This window comes from Panulirus ornatus, chromosome 62 (assembly GCF_036320965.1).
Source record: "Panulirus ornatus isolate Po-2019 chromosome 62, ASM3632096v1, whole genome shotgun sequence".
NCBI classification, from domain to species: Eukaryota; Metazoa; Arthropoda; class Malacostraca; order Decapoda; family Palinuridae; genus Panulirus; species Panulirus ornatus.
Genome location: NC_092285.1, coordinates 2,432,501 through 2,447,378, shown reverse-complemented (window position 1 = coordinate 2,447,378; position 14,878 = coordinate 2,432,501). Strand labels below are relative to the sequence as shown.

Genomic DNA, 14,878 nt, shown 5'->3' with positions numbered 1-14,878 from the left:
TGTGATGACCTCCGTGTCATTATGTAGTTGTGAGGCGCTGGACTGCACGATGTAACAGGTAGTTATGGTATGGGTCATGATCATGATGTGGGAAGACATGTACAGGACGGGTTCAGTACGGCGAGTAGAGAATGGGGTCATGGGTCGTTTGTGGACGCCATAGTTTCGTAAGGTAACATGTTCTGTGAACGTCCACACACACACACACACACACACACAAGCCTCCGTGGTGCATTGGTTCCTGGTGCAACCCACTCATACCAAAGACCCGAGTTCGAATCCTGGACCAGGCAGTAGTAATGCCCTAGCTGTTCATCCTTCCTTTTAGGGCTAGCCAGTGAGTGGGCGTAAAGTCCCCCCCCTCCCCCACCAGACACGTATAGTAACCCAGAACTAATAATACACTGACCTCAGGACCTTATACTGATGTCTGGAGGTGACGATTACAATTGGAATTTCCTCCTTCATGACCAGGGTTGGCTGTCGGGGGAAGACAGAGGCAAGAAACATGTTAATACGGGCCTTCCACAGGATGGAGTGCTAATTTCAGCCTTAAGGCACGTGTCTTCATCACGTGTCTAGCTGATTCTACAGGTAATATATGTATGTATATATATATATATATATATATATATATATATATATATATATATATATATATATATATATATATATGTATATGTATTCTCAAATGCAACCATCGTGAGTGACTTTAAGCCTTAATTTGAAATGTGAGTGGTTAACCCCCAGACCGTTTTCTGTGAATGAGTCTTGTTGTTAACTCCGGATATTTTCAAATTCCCACTACTGTCCAAAGTTGCTCTCCTTCCAGTTGCAGGAGAATGTAGTCTCCTTTGGAGTGAGGCGTTCCATGATGAGGCTGTACGACCAGTGATATACAGCCTCCCCCCCCCCCCCCCACTCGCGGTGTAGCTTCGAGCAGGCTGAGTCCGGTAACACCAGCCGTATCTGGGAATGGTCCCTTTCCCCATCTTCTGTCTCAGACATCACTTTACATCTACTTATATAAGTGGCCAACACCACTCGACTAGCGTCCATCTTTCTGTACAATGAACATTATAAGTAAGTCAATATTATAAGTAAATGTGGTCACTTTTTTTTTAGGAGTCTGGTTGAGTGACACTGTCTTGTGTTGGTCGAATTTACGCTTGCTGGTAAGATAACTCTAGAAGACATATAAGGTTAAGATAACATATCTTGTATGTTATACTTGTTATCTTACGTAATTTTGACAAGTTTTATGGTTATTAGATCATATTAAAACCTGTTATCTTTTGTTTGGAAGGTGTATATGTTTGTTAGATGACGCTAAACCTGTTATCTTGGTTTGGTTTGGAAGGTGTATATGTTTGTTAGATGACGTTAAACCTGTTATCTTGGTTTGTTTGGAAGGTGTATATGTTTGTTAGATCACGTTAAACCTGTTATCTTGGTTTCTCTTTCCATAGTCTATATATGTATTAGATAACTTTAAACCTGTTATCTTAGTTTCTCTTAAAAGTTTGTATTAAATCGCCATAAACACGTCCCATTATGTTCATTACTACCTCGTACAGTGCGAGGTAGTAAGTACTACATAGTAATGCTATTCAAGTGCTACTAATGCTAATTAAATACTTAGTAATGCTATTTAAGTACTAGTAATGCTATTTAAGTACTTAGTAATGCTATTTAAGTACTAGTAATGCTATTCAAGTACTTAGTAATGCTATTTAAGTACTTAGTAATGCTATTTAAGTACTAGTAATGCTATTTAAGTACTTAGTAATGCTATTTAAGTATTAGTAATGCTATTTACATACTTAGTAATGCTATTTAAGTACTAGTAATGCTATTTAAGTACTTAGTAATGCTATTTAAGTACTAGTAATGCTATTCAAGTACTTAGCAATGCTATTTAAGTACTTAGTAATGCTATTTAAGTACTTAGTAATGCTATTTAAGTACTTAGTAATGCTATTTAAGTACTAGTAATACTATTCAAGTACTTAATAATGCTATTCAAGTACTTAGTAATGCTATTTAAGTAATTAGTAATGCTATTTAAGTACTTAGTAATGCTATTTAAGTACTTAGTAATGCTATTTAAGTACTGGGAATGCTATTTAAGTACTTAGTAATGCTATTTAAGTACTGGGAATGCTATTTAAGTACTTAGTAATGCTATTTAAGTACTTAGTAATGCTATTTTAAGTACTGGTAATACTATTTAAGTACTAGTAATGCTATTTAAGTACTGGTAATGCTATTTAAGTACTAGTAATGCTATTTAAGTACTGGTAATGCTATTTAAGTACTAGTAATGCTATTGAAGTACTAGTAATGCTATTTAAGTACTGGGAATGCTATTTAAGTACTTAGTAATGCTATTTAAGTACTGGGAATGCTATTTAAGTACTTAGTAATGCTATTTAAGTACTTAGTAATGCTATTTTAAGTACTGGTAATACTATTTAAGTACTAGTAATGCTATTTAAGTACTGGTAATGCTATTTAAGTACTAGTAATGCTATTTAAGTACTGGTAATGCTATTTAAGTACTAGTAATGCTACTTAAGTACAAGACGATGTTATGCAGGGTGGGGGGGTGTCTTACCGCAGCTGCAGGCGATACGGTGAGCGGGTCGAGGCACCGGCACCACGCCCCGTAACCCTCGTAGGCGCTGCAGAAGGCGGCTCTCTCCCGCAGGTGTGGGTGAAGCGCCCACCACCCACACCCGGTGCCTGGAAGACATGAACGACGGACATGAGAAGGTTCATGGCCAAGACGAGTGTGTGTGTGTGTGTGTGTGTGTGTGTGTGTGTGTGTGGAGGACCTACCTGCTGGCGACCTGGGGACGTGGGCTGAGAGCCACAGGGGCGTCGAAGACTCGCCCTTGTAGTTCCTGAGGGTGGTGGAGGCCTCGGCCCACAGCGGCCCACCCACTGTGGCCAGGGCGGCCCACATCTCGCCCCGGCACACGTCCTGAACCCACCACCCACCGAGGAAGTGCGCCAGGAACCTGCTGCTTCCCTCGTCCACGAACGCACGCCAGTCCCCCTGAGGGCGTAGCCAGGCGCGTGTTTACATAGCGGTACTCATGGTGCGTGAGGGGGAAGATGGCAGTATTATCATCAATGAGGGGGAAGATGGGAGTATTATCATCAATGAGGGAGAAGATGGGCAGTATTATCATCAATGAGGGGGAAGATGGCAGTATTATCATCAATGAGGGGGAAGATGGCAGTATTATCATCAATGAGGGGGAAGATGGCAGTATTATCATCAATGAGGGGGAAGTATGAGAGGTTTATCATCAATGAGGGAGAAGATGGGAGTATTGTCATCAATGAGGGGGAAGATGGGAGTATTATCATCAATGAGGGAGAAGATGGGAGTATTATCATCAATGAGGGGGAATGATGGCAGTAATATCATCAATGAGGGGAAGATGGCACGTATTATCCACAATGAGGGGAAGTATGAGAGGTATATCTCAATGAGGGGAGAAGATGGAGTATTGTCATCAATGAGGGGGATGATGGGAGTATTATCATCATGAGGGGGGAAGATGGCAGTATTTTCATCAAATGAGGGGGTAGATGGCCGTCTTATCAGCAATGCGGTGGAAATGGGGAGTATATCTATCAATGAGGGGGAAGTATGAGAGGATTATCATCAATGCGGGATGAGGGGATGGGTAATGGGGGAGATGGCAATTTTGTCATCAATGAGGGGATGGATATCTGGGGGGAGATGGGAGTTTATCATCAATGAGGGGGAAGATGGGAGTATTATCATCAATGAGGGAGAAGATAAGGGCCTTATCATCAATGAGGGAGAAGATAAGGGCCTTATCATCAATGAGGGAGAAGATAAGGGCCTTATCATCAATGAGGGAGAAGATAATGGCCTTATCATCAATGAGGAGGAAATATGAGAGGTTTATCAATGAGGGGGAAATATGAGAGGTTTATCATCAATGAGGGAGAAGATAATGGCCTTATCATCAATGAGGAGGAAATATGAGAGGTTTATTATCAATGAGGGAGAAGATGGGAATATTATCATCAATGAGGGTCAATATGAGAGGTTTATTATCAATAAGGGGAAATATGAGAGGTTTATCATCAATGAGGGGAAATATGAGAGGTTTATTATCAATGAGGGAGATCATGGGGGCTTATCGTCAATGAGGGAGACTATGAGGCCCTTATCATCAATGAGGGAGACTATGAGGGCCTTATCATCAATGAGGGAGAAGATAAGGGCCTTATCATCAATGAGGGAGACTATGAGGGCCTTATCATCAATGAGGGAGACTATGAGGGCCTTATCATCAATGAGGGAGACTATGAGGGCCTTATCATCAATGAGGGAGACTATGAGGGCCTTATCATCAATGAGGGAGACTATGAGGCCCTTATCATCAATGAGGGAGACTATGAGGGCCTTATCATCAATGAGGGAGACTATGAGGGCCTTATCATCAATGAGGGAGACTATGAGGGCCTTATCATCAATGAGGGAGACTATGAGGGCCTTATCATCAATGAGGGAGACTATGAGGGCCTTATCATCAATGAGGGAGACTATGAGGGCCTTATCATCAATGAGGGAGACTATAAGGGCCTTATCATCAATGAGGGAGACTATGAGGTGGTCTTATCATCAATGAGGGAGAAGATAAGGGCCGTATCATCAATGAGGAGACTATAAGGGCCTTATCATCAATGAGGGAGACTATGAGGGCCTTATCATCAATGAGGGAGAAGATAAGGGCCTTATCATCAATGAGGGAGACTATGAGGACCTTATCATCAATGAGGGAGACTATGAGGACCTTATCATCAATGAGGGAGACTATGAGGACCTTATCATCAATGAGGGAGACTATGAGGACCTTATCATCAATGAGGGAGACTATGAGGACCTTATCATCAATGAGGGAGACTATGAGGACCTTATCATCAATGAGGGAGACTATGAGGTGTTCTTCTATGCCTCACCGGAGCAGCTAGGAGGATAATGGTGCCAGGTTGGAGGCTGGTGAGGGTGGAGACCAGGCCCTTCGTGGCCCTGGGCTGCCAGGTTCGGTAGTAGGCCTTGAGAGTGGGCGTCCCGCGCACCGGGTGCAGGGCGACCACGTGCACGCCACGGTGCGCCGTCGCGTGCGTCGTCGGAGTCACGCGCGTCGTCACGTTGTGTTGACGTAGTACCTGTGTGGGGGTAGGGGGTGGAGGACACGTGCCAGAACACGTGGTCATCAGTTGGACGTGGGTTGCTCGACCTATAGCTAGGGTCACACACGTGGTGTGTCTACCTTCTCTAGCTAGGGTCACACACGTGGTGTGCCTACCCTAGCTAGGGTCACACACGTAGTGTGCCTACCCTAGCTAGGGTCACACACGTGGTGTGCCTACCCTAGCTAGGGTCACACACGTAGTGTGCCTACCCTAGCTAGGGTCACACACGTGGTGTACCTACCCTAGCTAGGGTCACACACGTGGTGTGCCTACCTTCTCTAGCTAGGGTCACACCGTGGTGTGCCTACCCTAGCTAGGGTCACTCACGTGGTGTGCCTACCTTCCCTAGCTAGGGTCACACACGTGGTGTACCTCCCCTAGCTAGGGTCACTCACGTGGTGTGCCTACCTTCCCTAGCTAGGGTCACACACGTGGTGTACCTCCCCTAGCTAGGGTCACTCACGTGGTGTGCCTACCTTCCCTAGCTAGGGTCACACCGTGGTGTGCCTACCCTAGCTAGGGTCACACACGTGGTGTGCCTACCCTAGTTAGGGTCACACAGTGGTATGTCCACCCTAGCTAAGGCTAAATACACGCTATCACTACCCTAGCTAGGGCTACACACATGGTATGGCTACCCTAGTTAACATGACCTAAGCTAACCTAACATGAATTAACCTGACATGACCTGACCTGAACTTACCTAACATGGCCTAACCTGACCTGACCTAACCTAACCTAACCTAACCTAACCTAACATGAATTAACCTGACATGACCTGACCTGAACTTACCTAACATGACCTAACATGACCTAACCTAACCTAACCTAACCTAACCTGATATGACCTGACATGACCTAACCTAACCTAACCTAACCTAACCTGACCTAACCAGATATGACCTAACATGACCTAACCTAACCTAACCTAACCTAACCTGACCTAACCTGATATGACCTAACATGACCTAACCTAACCTAACATGGCCTAACATGGCCTAACCTAACCTAACTTGATATGACCTGACATGACCTAACCTAACCTAACCCAACGTGACCTCACCGTGACCCAGTATGCCTGAAGCCACAGGACGTAACACTGGCCTGACCTGGTTGCCGTCCACGGTGACCTGGATGGTGAGGGCGTCAACCATGACCTCGATGTTGATGGTGGAGGATGCCAGCCCTGCAATGCACGGGGTCAAGGTCAAGGTCACACACACACACACGCTGGTGTATCCTTCACTGTATGAACACTTTCATGACTGTGATGTCCTACCCTGTGGTAGATAATGTCCTACCCTGTGGTAGATGATGTCCTACCCTGTGGTAGATGATGTCCTACCCTGTGGTAGATGAGGTCCTGTCCTGTGGTAGATGATGCCCTACCCTGTGATAGATGATGTCCTGTCCTGTGGTAGATGATGTCCTACCCTGTGGCAGATGATGTCCTACCCTGTGGTAGATGATGTCCTACCCTATGTTAGATGATGTCCTACCCTGTGGCAGATGATGTCCTACCCTGTGGTAGATGATGTCCTACCCTGTGGTAGATGATGTCCTACCCTGTGGTAGATGAGGTCCTGTCCTGTGGTAGATGATCTCCTACCCTGTGGTAGATGATGTCCTACCCTGTGGCAGATGATGTCCTACCCTGTGGTAGATGATGTCCTACCCTGTGGTAGATGATGTCCTGTCGTGTGGTAGATGATGTCCTGCCCTGTGGTAGATGAGGTCCTGCCCTGTGGTAAATGAGGTCCTGTCCTGTGGTAGATGATGTCCTACCCTGTGGTAGATGATGTCCTGCCCTGTGGTAGATGATGTCCTATCCTGTGGTAGATGATGTCCTACCCTGTGGTAAATGATGTCCTGCCCTGTGGTAGATGATGTCCTGTCCTATGGTAGATGATGTCCTACCCTGTGGTAGATGATGTCCTACCCTGTGGTAGATGATGTCCTGCCCTGTGGTAGATGATGTCCTACCCTGTGGTAGATGATGTCCTGCCCTGTGGTAGATGATGTCTTGTCCTGTGGTAGATGATGTCCTATCCTGTAGTAGATGATGTCCTTCCCTGTGGTAGATGATGTCCTTCCCTGTGGTAGATGATATCCTACCCTGTGGTAGATGAGGTCCTTCCCTGTGGTAGATGATGTCCTAACCTGTGGTAGATGATGTCCTACCCTGTGGTAGATGATGTCCTGTCCTGTGGTAGATGGTGTCCTGTCCTGTTGTAGATGGTGTCCTACCCTGTGGTAGATGATGTCCTATCCTGTGGTAGATGATGTCCTGCCCTGTGGTAGATGATGTCCTGTCCTGTGGTAGATGATGTCCTGCCCTGTGGTAGATGAGGTCTTACCCTGTGGTAGATGATGTCCTTCCCTGTGGTAGATGATGTCCTACCCTGTGGTAGATGATGTCCTACCCTGTGGTAGATGAGGTCGTACCCTGTGGTACATGATGTCCTTCCCTGTGGTAGATGATGCCCTACCCTGTGGTAGATGATGTCCTTCCCTGTGGTAGATGATGTCCTGTCCTGTGGTAGATGATGTCCTACCCTGTGGTAGATGATGTCCTATCCTGTGGTAGATGATGTCCTATCCTGTGGTAGATGATGTCCTGCCCTGTGGTAGATGATGTCCTGCCCTGTGGTAGATGAGGTCCTACCCTGTGGTAGATGATGTCTTGTCCTGTGGTAGATGATGTCCTACCCTGTGGTAGATAATGTCCTGTCCTGTGGTAGATGATGTCCCACCCTGTGGTAGATGATGTCCTACTCTCTGGTAGATGATGTCCTGCCCTGTGGTAGATGATGTCCTACCCTGTGGTAGATGATGTCCTGCCCTGTGGTAGATGATGTCCTACCCTGCTGTAGATGATGTCCTGTCCTGTGGTAGATGATGTCCTACCGTGTGGTAGATGATGTCCTTCCCTGTGGTAGATGATGTCCTACCCTGTGGTAGATGATGTCCTACCTTGTGGTAGATGATGTCCTACCCTGTGGTAAATGATGTCCTGCCCTGTGGTAGATGATGTCCTGTCCTGTGGTAGATGATGTCCAACCCTGTGGTAGATGATGTCCTGTCCTGTGGTAGATGATGTCCTACCCTGTGGTAGATGATGTCCTACCCGTGTGGTAGATGATGTCCTGCCCTGTGGTAGATGATGTCCTTCCCTGTGGTAGATGATGTCCTACCCTGTGGTAGATGAGGTCCTTCCCTGTGGTAGATGATGTCCTACCCTGTGGTAGATGATGTCCCTACCCTGTGGTAGATGATGTCCTGTCCTGTGGTAGATGGTGTCCTGTCCTTTTGTAGATGATGTCCTACCCTGTGGTAGATGATGTCCTATCCTGTGGTAGATGATGTCCTGCCCTGTGGTAGATGATGTCCTGTCCTGTGGTAGATGATGTCCTGCCCTGTGGTAGATGAGGTCCTACCCTGTGGTAGATGATGTCCTTCCCTGTGGTAGATGATGTCCTACCCTGTGGTAGATGATGTCCTGCCCTGTGATAGATGATGTCCTACCCTGTGGTAGATGAGGTCCTGCCCTGTGGTAGATGATGTCCTGTCCTGTGGTAGATGATGTCCTACCCTGTGGTAGATGATGTCCTATCCTGTGGTAGATGATGTCCTACCCTGTGGTAGATGATGTCCTGCCCTGTGGTAGATGATGTCCTGCCCTGTGGTAGATGAGGTCCTACCCTGTGGTAGATGATGTCTTGTCCTGTGGTAGATAATGTCCTGTCCTGTGGTAGATGATGTCCCACCCTTTGGTAGATGATGTCCTACCCTGTGGTAGATGATGTCCTGCCCTGTGGTAGATGATGTCCTACCCTGTGGTAGATGATGTCCTGCCCTGTGGTAGATGATGTCCTACCCTGCTGTAGATGATGTCCTGTCCTGTGGTAGATGATGTCCTACCGTGTGGTAGATGATGTCCTTCCCTGTGGTAGATGATGTCCTACCCTGTGGTAGATGATGTCCTACCTTGTGGTAGATGATGTCCTACCCTGTGGTAAATGATGTCCTGCCCTGTGGTAGATGATGTCCTGTCCTGTGGTAGATGATGTCCTACCCTGTGGTAGATGATGTCCTACCCTGTGGTAGATGATGTCCTGTCCTGTGGTAGATGATGTCCTACCCTGTGGTAGATGATGTCCTACCGTGTGGTAGATGATGTCCTGCCCTGTGGTAGATGATATTCTATCCTGTGGTAGATGATGTCCTACCCTGTGGTAGATGATGTCCTACCCTGTGGTAGATGATGACCTGCCCTGTGGTAGATGATGTCCTACCCTGTGGTAGATGATATCCTGTCCTGTGGTAGATGATGTCCTACCCTGTGGTAGATGATGTCCTATCCTGTGGTAGATGATGTCCTAACCTGTTGATGTCAGGGGTCTAGGTTGTTAGCAAAAGTGTTAGCAATGTTAGTGGGAGTGTTAACAATGTTAGAAGTGTTAGCAATGTTAGTAGAAATGGTTTGTGAGTAGTGTTAGCAATGTTAGTGCAAGTGTTAGCAGAAATGTTAGCAGTATTAGTGAAAGTGTTAGCGGTGTCAGTAGAAGAGTTAGCAATGTTAGTAGAAGTGTTAGCAACGTTATTAGAATTGTAGCAATGTTAGTAGAAATGTTAGCAATGTTAGTGGAAGTGTTAGCAATGTTAGTGGAAGTGTTAGCAATGTTTGTAGAAGTGTTAGCAATGAACAACGCAGGAGAATCGAACCGGTGTTTTTTTTAATGTACTTTCATAAAGGATGAATAGCAATAACCACCCCCCCCCACCACCCCCATGTAACTTCCATCCCATTTTCTAATCCTTGTTAGTTTGTCATATTATCACCATCTGCCAACACACCATTGCCAACACAACACTGCCAACACAACACTGCCAACACAACACTGCCAACACACACTACCAACACACACTGCCAGCACACACTGCCAACACAACACTGCCAACACACACTGCCAACACACACTGCCAACACACACTGCTAGCACAACACTGCCAACACGACACTGCCAACACACACTGCCTACACAACAATGCCAACACAACACTGCCAACACACACTGCCAACGCACACTACCAACACACACTGCTAGCACAACACTGCCAACACGACACTGCCAACACACACTGCCTACACAACAATGCCAACACAACACTGCCAATACACACTGCCAACACACACTGCCAACACAACACTGCCAACACAACACTGCCAACACACACTGCCAACACAACACTGCCAACACACACTGCCAACACACACTGCCAACACACACTGCTAGCACAACACTGCCAACACAACACTGCCAACACACACTGCCTACACAACAATGCCAACACAACACTGCCAACACACACTGCTACACAACACTGCCAACACAACACTGCCAACACACACTGCCTACACAACAGTGCCCACACAACACTGCCAACACACACTGCCAACACACACTGCCAATACAACACTGCCAACACACACTGCCAACACAACACTGCCAACACAGCACTGCCAACACAACACTGCCAACACACACTGCCAACACAACACTGCCAACACAACACTGCCAACACCCACTGCCAACACAACACTGCCAACACAACAATGCCAACACAACACTGCCAACACACACTGCCAACACTCACTGCCAACACAACACTGCCAACACAACACTGCCAACATCCACTGCCAACACAACACTGCCAACACATACTGTCAACACACTGCCAGCACACACTGCCAACACACACTGCCTAAACAATGCCAACACAACACTGCCAACACACACTGCCTACACACACTGCCAACACACACTGCCAAAACAACACTACCAACACAACACTGCCAACTCACCATTGCCAACACAACACTGCCACCACACACTGCCAACACACCATTGCCAACTCAACACTGCCAACACAACACTGCCAACACAACACTGCCAACACACCATTGCCAACACAACACTGCCACCACACACTGCCAACACACCATTGCCAACACAACACTGCCAACACAACACTGCTAACACAACACCTGTGTGTCATGGTGCTGTCCATGTGGAGCAACACACAACACATTTTCTTACATCTTGTACGAGAATCAGTCTGAACAAGTTGTAAGTGACTGGTTGTTAGAGACTGGTTGTTAGAGAGAAGATGACCCACACATTCACTAAGTAGATATGGAAGTGGTGGATGGGAAAATGTGGATGAGTTAGTGGATCATGAGGTTGGGTGAGGGAATTTCCACTTCGTGTTGGCTCATGACTCATGAGACATGAGAAGTTGTGAGTAGAAAGTCTCTCTCTCTCTCTCTCTCTCTCTCTCTCTCTCTCTCTCTCTCTCTCTCTCTCTCTCTCTCTCTCTCTCTCTCTCTCTCTCTCACTAGTTTGACCTCACTAACTACACCTTGTTCCATTCGTCTCAAACTAGTGTGTTGACCCTGTGTGTTGTGCCAGAAGCCATTTTCTATATATCTCCCCTTGTAATATGTATATTTCTCCATCTATTTCTATTATCTATTTCTATGTCATGTCTTTATCAATAATAGACTTCTCACTCTGTGCCTCACTACATAGGAAGAATGTAAGTGTATCTGTCTCTCTTTCTAAGTAACACTTACCAGACCAGGTGTGACCTGTGTATTCTTCTGTGTCCGCTCGTAACACAGTGTTACTACTAACGCCCGCTGGGTACGCTTGTCACACTATGGTAACACTTCGCGTCGAGATGTGACAGGAGAAAGTAACTGTCGTCACCTTTATGTATCAGTGTACATTACACTCGTGGTCCCTGGTCATGATTTTCTTTTGATGTGGTGTGTATTTAATCGATTTAAGTTGATATTAAATATCCCTCATGTTACTGACATGTTTATATATATATATATATATATATATATATATATATATATATATATATATATATATATATATATATATATATATATATATATATATTGTATATATATATATATATAGATATATATATGTTGTATATATATATATATATATATATATATATATATATATATATATATATATATATATATATATATTCCTCTCTCTCTCTCTCTCTCTCTCTCTCTCTCTCTCTCTCTCTCTCTCTCTCTCTCTCTCTCTCTCTCTCTCAGAATTATTTAATGTCTGTCATGTCAGATTGTGGACTCGCGGTATTGTACAGGAAAGTGGATGTGGGTAGATGAGGCCATTGTACAGGACAGTGGATGTGGGTAGATGAGGCCATTGTACAGGACAGTGGATGTGGGTAGATGAGGCAGTTGTACAGGACAGTGGATGTGGGTAGATGAGGCAGTTCTACAGGACAGTGGATGTGGGTAGATGAGGCCATTGTACAGGACAGTGGATGTGGGTAGATGAGGCAATTGTACAGGACAGTGGATGTGGGTAGATGAGGCAATTGTACAGGACAGTGGATGTGGGTAGATGAGGCCATTGTACAGGACAGTGGATGTGGGTAGATGAGGCCATTGTACAGGACAGTGGATGTGGGTAGATGAGGCAGTTCTACAGGACAGTGGATGTGGGTAGATGAGGCCATTGTACAGGACAGTGGATGTGGGTAGATGAGGCAATTGTACAGGACAGTGGATGTGGGTAGATGAGGCAATTGTACAGGACAGTGGATGTGGGTAGATGAGGCCATTGTACAGGACAGTGGATGTGGGTAGATGAGGCCATTGTACAGGACAGTGGATGTGGGTAGATGAGGCCATTGTACAGGACAGTGGATGTGGGTAGATGAGGCCATTGTACAGGACAGTGGATGTGGGTAGATGAGGCAATTGTACAGGACAGTGGATGTGGGTAGATAAGGCAATTGTACAGGACAGTGGATGTGGGTAGATGAGGCAATTGTACAGGACAGTGGATGTGGGTAGATGAGGCCATTGTACAGGACAGTGGATGTGGGTAGATGAGGCCATTGTACAGGACAGTGGATGTGGGTAGATGAGGCCATTGTACAGGACAGTGGATGTGGGTAGATGAGGCAATTGTACAGGACAGTGGATGTGGGTAGATGAGGCCATTGTACAGGACAGTGGATGTGGGTAGATGAGGCAGTTGTACAGGACAGTGGATGTGGGTAGATGAGGCAATTGTACAGGACAGTGGATGTGGGTAGATGAGGCAATTGTACAGGACAGTGGATGTGGGTAGATGAGGCCATTGTACAGGACAGTGGATGTGGGTAGATGAGGCCATTGTACAGGACAGTGGATGTGGGTAGATGAGGCCATTGTACAGGACAGTGGATGTGGGTAGATGAGGCAATTGTACAGGACAGTGGATGTGGGTAGATGAGGCCATTGTACAGGACAGTGGATGTGGGTAGATGAGGCAATTGTACAGGACAGTGGATGTGGGTAGATGAGGCCATTGTACAGGACAGTGGATGTGGGTAGATGAGGCCATTGTACAGGACAGTGGATGTGGGTAGATGAGGCAATTGTACAGGACAGTGGATGTGGGTAGATGAGGCAATTGTACAGGACAGTGGATGTGGGTAGATGAGGCCATTGTACAGGACAGTGGATGTGGGTAGATGAGGCATTGTACAGGACAGTGGATGTGGGTAGATGAGGCAATTGTACAGGACAGTGGATGTGGGTAGATGAGGCCATTGTACAGGACAGTGGATGTGGGTAGATGAGGCCATTGTACAGGACAGTGGATGTGGGTAGATGAGGCCATTGTACAGGACAGTGGATGTGGGTAGATGAGGCATTGTACAGGACAGTGGATGTGGGTAGATGAGGCCATTGTACAGGACAGTGGATGTGGGTAGATGAGGCAATTGTACAGGACAGTGGATGTGGGTAGATGAGGCCATTGTACAGGACAGTGGATGTGGGTAGATGAGGCCATTGTACAGGACAGTGGATGTGGGTAGATGAGGCCATTGTACAGGACAGTGGATGTGGGTAGATGAGGCAATTGTACAGGACAGTGGATGTGGGTAGATGAGGCAATTGTACAGGACAGTGGATGTGGGTAGATGAGGCCATTGTACAGGACAGTGGATGTGGGTAGATGAGGCAATTGTACAGGACAGTGGATGTGGGTAGATGAGGCAATTGTACAGGACAGTGGATGTGGGTAGATGAGGCAATTGTACAGGACAGTGGATGTGGGTAGATGAGGCAACTGTACAGGACAGTGGATGTGGGTAGATGAGGCAATTGTACAGGACAGTGGATGTGGGTAGATGAGGCAATTGTACAGGACAGTGGATGTGGGTAGATGAGGCAATTGTACAGGACAGTGGATGTGGGTAGATGAAGCCATTGTACAGGACAGTGGATGTGGGTAGATGAGGCAGTTGTACAGGACAGTAGATGTGGGTAGATGAGGCAGTTGTACAGGACAGTAGATGTGGGTAGATGAAGCAGTTGTACAGGACAGTGGATGTGGGTAGATGAGGCCATTGTACAGGACAGTGGATGCGGGTAGATAAGGCAATTGTTCGTGCATTCTTGACGCTACATAACCCAATTGGGAAAGGTGATTAACGTATGAATATGTCGTAGTTCACTTGGTTAATATTAGATCTCTCCTTCCTATTTGTTAGCCAGGCTTTAGAATAATTCAGTGAA

General features: G+C 46.2%; 2 protein-coding genes across 3 annotated transcripts in view; one reads left to right on the top strand and one right to left on the bottom strand.

The window, feature by feature from the left end:
• CadN (neural cadherin) overlaps nucleotides 1-14,878 on the top strand; it is a 722,349-nt gene that overhangs the window by 1,432 nt on the left and 706,039 nt on the right. The gene's annotated exons all lie outside the window — the stretch shown is intronic.
• LOC139745686 (protein O-linked-mannose beta-1,2-N-acetylglucosaminyltransferase 1-like) overlaps nucleotides 1-14,878 on the bottom strand; it is a 58,294-nt gene that overhangs the window by 36,340 nt on the left and 7,076 nt on the right. For both annotated transcript variants that reach the window (XM_071656113.1, XM_071656112.1), the window contains exons 3-7: nucleotides 6,357-6,433; nucleotides 5,011-5,220; nucleotides 2,842-3,061; nucleotides 2,618-2,745; nucleotides 410-480 (exon numbers count right to left, since the gene is read on the bottom strand). In XM_071656113.1, the coding sequence (XP_071512214.1) occupies nucleotides 410-480; nucleotides 2,618-2,745; nucleotides 2,842-3,061; nucleotides 5,011-5,220; nucleotides 6,357-6,433 (706 nt within the window). The remainder of the gene's footprint in view (nucleotides 1-409; nucleotides 481-2,617; nucleotides 2,746-2,841; nucleotides 3,062-5,010; nucleotides 5,221-6,356; nucleotides 6,434-14,878) is intronic.